Source organism: Octopus bimaculoides, chromosome 27 (assembly GCF_001194135.2).
Source record: "Octopus bimaculoides isolate UCB-OBI-ISO-001 chromosome 27, ASM119413v2, whole genome shotgun sequence".
In the NCBI taxonomy this organism is placed as follows: Eukaryota; Metazoa; Mollusca; class Cephalopoda; order Octopoda; family Octopodidae; genus Octopus; species Octopus bimaculoides.
In genome coordinates, this window is record NC_069007.1 from 12,856,107 (window position 1) to 12,859,928 (window position 3,822).

The 3,822-nt window shown below is 41.1% G+C and overlaps 1 protein-coding gene across 1 annotated transcript in view; it reads left to right on the top strand.

Annotated features, from left to right (window-relative positions):
- LOC106881776 (anaphase-promoting complex subunit 5) overlaps positions 1–3,822 on the top strand; it is a 40,071-nt gene that overhangs the window by 20,320 nt on the left and 15,929 nt on the right. The window contains exons 8-9 of the mRNA XM_014932281.2: positions 520–725; positions 3,006–3,087. Coding sequence (XP_014787767.1) covers positions 520–725; positions 3,006–3,087 — 288 coding nt within the window. The remainder of the gene's footprint in view (positions 1–519; positions 726–3,005; positions 3,088–3,822) is intronic.

The following is a 3,822-nucleotide window of genomic DNA, read 5'->3' on the forward strand; positions in this document are numbered from 1 at the left end:
GTAACTTAGCGGTTCGGCAAAAGAGACCGATAGAATAAGTACTAGGCTTCTAAAGAATAAGTCCTGGGGTCGATTTGCTCGACTAAAGGCGGTGCTCCAGCATGGCCACAGTCAAAAGACTGAGTAAGCGTAAAGAGTATATATATATATATATATATATATATATATATATGTGATGGGCTTCTTTCAGTTTCTGTCTACCAAATCCACTCACAAGGCTTTGGTGGCCTGAGACTATAGTAGAAGACACTTGCCAATTGCCCTGCAGTGGGATTGAACCCAGAACCATGTGGTTGGGAAGCAAACTTCTTACCACATAACCATAACCTACACGTACTGTGTTTGTGTTAACATATTTAATGCAGGGATTATTAAAGATTTAATTAACGCTCCCTTGTTGTTGTTTAGCTTTGGTTCGGCTGTTATCAAGAATAGATGCACCTTCATTCATTTATCTGTGTTTCTGTTGAGGTTTTGGTGAAGGTCATGACCTTTGATTCTTTTCTTCTTCATCCTCAGCACTTCTTGAGTTACTTAAACAACATCCGTGTCAAGGAATTCTGCACAGCTTCTCACAACCTCTATCACTATTTTGACCGATATGTCCTGCCGTCAGTGGACCAAAGCAATGTCCAGCAGTTCAAAACTAAAGAGAATATTGACGACAGCAACCGTCGTTATGCTGCACTGAATCTTGCAGCTTTGCACTTTAGTTTTGGACACAAGTAAGTCTCATTGATTTTTCAGTTAAGACCTTGAATTTGTTTTATCTTGTACTTGTTTCAGTCATTGGACTGCAGCCATGCTGTGACACAGCTTTGAAGGGTTTGTTTGAATAGATCAACTTCAGAACTTATTGCTAAAGTCATCGTCATTGTCATTCTACACCCATTTTTCCAAGCTGGCATGGGTTGGACAAAATATGTGTTCCCGTGCCTGGAATTGAACCTCCTCTCCTCACCCCCCTGGGTGAAAGGCAGAAATGTTAATCACTAGACCACATGTGAGTCTGGTACTTGTTATCTTGGACTCTTTTGCTGAACTGTGAAGTTATGGGAACATGAACAAAATAATACAAGTTGTCGAGTAGTGCAATGAGGACAAATACATACACACACATACACACACACACACAATGCAATTAATAAGACAAAGAAAAACTTTAGCATGTCGTTATTGACCAGTTACAAGTGTTTCTGTTCCACCACTGCTTTTATTGCCAGTTCACGCAAAAGCTTATGTAATATTTGTAGTTTTAACCCTTTAGCATTTAATCTGGCTATATTCGACCAATATAATCTACCCATTTTATGTTCAAACTGGCCAGATCTGGTCTCTCATATCTACCTCACAATGTCATTGTGAAAATAAACAATCACGTCATTGAAATCTTAAATGCTATGAGATAAAGCAGGATTAATTCAAAACAATGTGAATAAATAAGCATTAGATTTGACAGAGTAATCTGAAAACTAAAGGGTTAAACATTAAAGGGACATTTCCTCACAAGTGTTTCTGTACCAGCACTGCTTTCATTGCCAGTTTATGCAAAAGTTTAAAGTGAAAATTTATGAGTGGCATTTCCTCAGACCTGCATCAAAGGTGTGCTAATACATGGTGCATCTGTTAGACTTTGTGTTTTGTTTATATTGGGAGGAAAGAAAAATCAAGTAAATATGCAGTCATGCTGGAGCAGTGCGAAACAATCATCCCCTGCACACAGTTTTTTGAGTCTGGTGACTGAAGCTAGCAAAAGATACATACATACATGCATACATACACACACACACACACAGTGTATCTCTTCTACCGCAGCACACCTGTTTCTGCCCTTATTCTTGATCACTCTCTCTCTCTCTCTCTCTCCTTGCTCTTCCCTCTGGCTGGATAACCAGGTATCTCCTTTAGAGCAGTACACCTGTTTCTGTCCTCATGCTTGTTAACTCTCTATTTTTCTCTCTCACACTGGTCTGCCCCTCTATCACACTCTAACCTTTTGGTCATCTGGCACAAGATCACCTCCTCCAATGCCCTCTCCCCTGCCAGAGCTGGTGCCACTTAAAAAGCACCCAGTCCACACTGTGAAGTGGTTGGCATTTGGAAGGACATCCAGCTGTAAAAACCATAGCAAAACTGACCTCACCTGTGCTGATGCCACTCTGCTGGATGGCTGGTGTTAGGAAGGGCAGCATCCAGCTGTAAAACCCTTGCCAAAACAGACACAGAAGTTTGGTATAGTCTTCTGCCTGGTCAGCTACTGTCAAACTGTCCAACCCATGCCAGCAGGAAGGCAGATGTTAAACGATGATGATTGCTTCATCTTGACAGATGATAGCTGTCTCAGCAACACACCCCACACCCCGTCACATAGCACCATCCCTCTGTTGATGAGCCCTCAGATGACTTTTAAGACCAGCTGCTGACCGATAGGGTTTAAAACACAAGCAACAGATATTATTCAAGTTTCTTCTGCATCTTTGCCCTTCGGAATCTGATTCTGAAGGAATGTTTCTTTGCGCCAGCATATGTCTTTTTAGCCCAGATACTGTCTTATAAGTTTTTGTGACATATAACACAAGTTGTAAGAGGCAGTTGGGGTTCAAGATTATTAGCTACCTGGGCATTTCGATTTTCATGTGACTTCGTATGATTCACGTATCCTGCTTTTGACAACAACATTCATACAGTTGAACCTTGGCTTATGAATTTAATTCAAGATGAGAAATGTTAGATTCGAGCAGGGATATGCTCTGAGTGAAAGCTAAACAGCTCTCCCGCTTATACTCCCAGCTTGTGTGTTCATTACTTGAAACACTGTTTGTCACCCAAGATGTTTTGTATTTGGAAAATTGTTCATAAATTGAGGTTGCACTGTATGTATGTGTGTGTGTGTGTGTACGTATGCATGTATTATGTACGTATGTAACTAACAAATTAGTCAACCAACCAACCATTTTTTATTTCCTGTTTAACAACCATTAAACCAACTTCCATCCGTTTTTCAGAGAACAAGCTATCGCAGCATTGCGAGAAGCCATTCGTATGGCTCAGGAAAATAACGATCACTTATGTCTCCAGCATGCTTTGGTAAGAACAATATACAGTTTGGCATTTTCTAGCTTCCTTATTCTTTTTCTCCCTTATTCTCTTTCTTCCCTCCTTCTCTCCTCTTTGTCATCAACCTGAGCACCTGTCTGTCACTATCCTCCCTCTCTCTCTTTTCACCTGTCTCTCACCTTCCTCTCTCTCTCTCTCTCTCTCTCTCTGGCTGTCACTATGCTCTCGCTCTCTGCTGTTGTCTGTTGTCTCTTTCTCTATTTCTTTCCATTTGTCTTTCTCCCTTATTCTCTCTTCTTTGTCATCAACCTGTCTCTTTCTCCCTGCTTGTTCTAATTGATTCTCTCTCTCTCTTTCTTTCTTTTACATTATGTCACCTCCTAAGGCGGTGAGCTGGCAGAATCGTTAGCACATCAGGCAAAATACTTAGCGGTATTTCGTCTGCCGCTACGTTCTGAGTTCAAATTCCGCCGAGATCGACTTTGCCTTTCATCCTTTCGGGGTCAATAAATTAAGTACCAGTTACGCACTGGAGGTCGATGTAATCAACTGAATCCCTTTGTCTGTCCTTGTTTGTCCCCTCTGTGTGTAGCTCCTTGTGGGCAATTAAGAAATAACAAATGTTAGCACGCTGGACGAAATGCTTAGCACTATTTTTTCTGTCTTTACGTTCTGAGTTCAAATTCCGCCGAGGTCGACTATGCTTTTTATCCAGGGGGTCAATAAATTAAGTACCAGTTGCGTACTGGGGATAATCTAATTGAC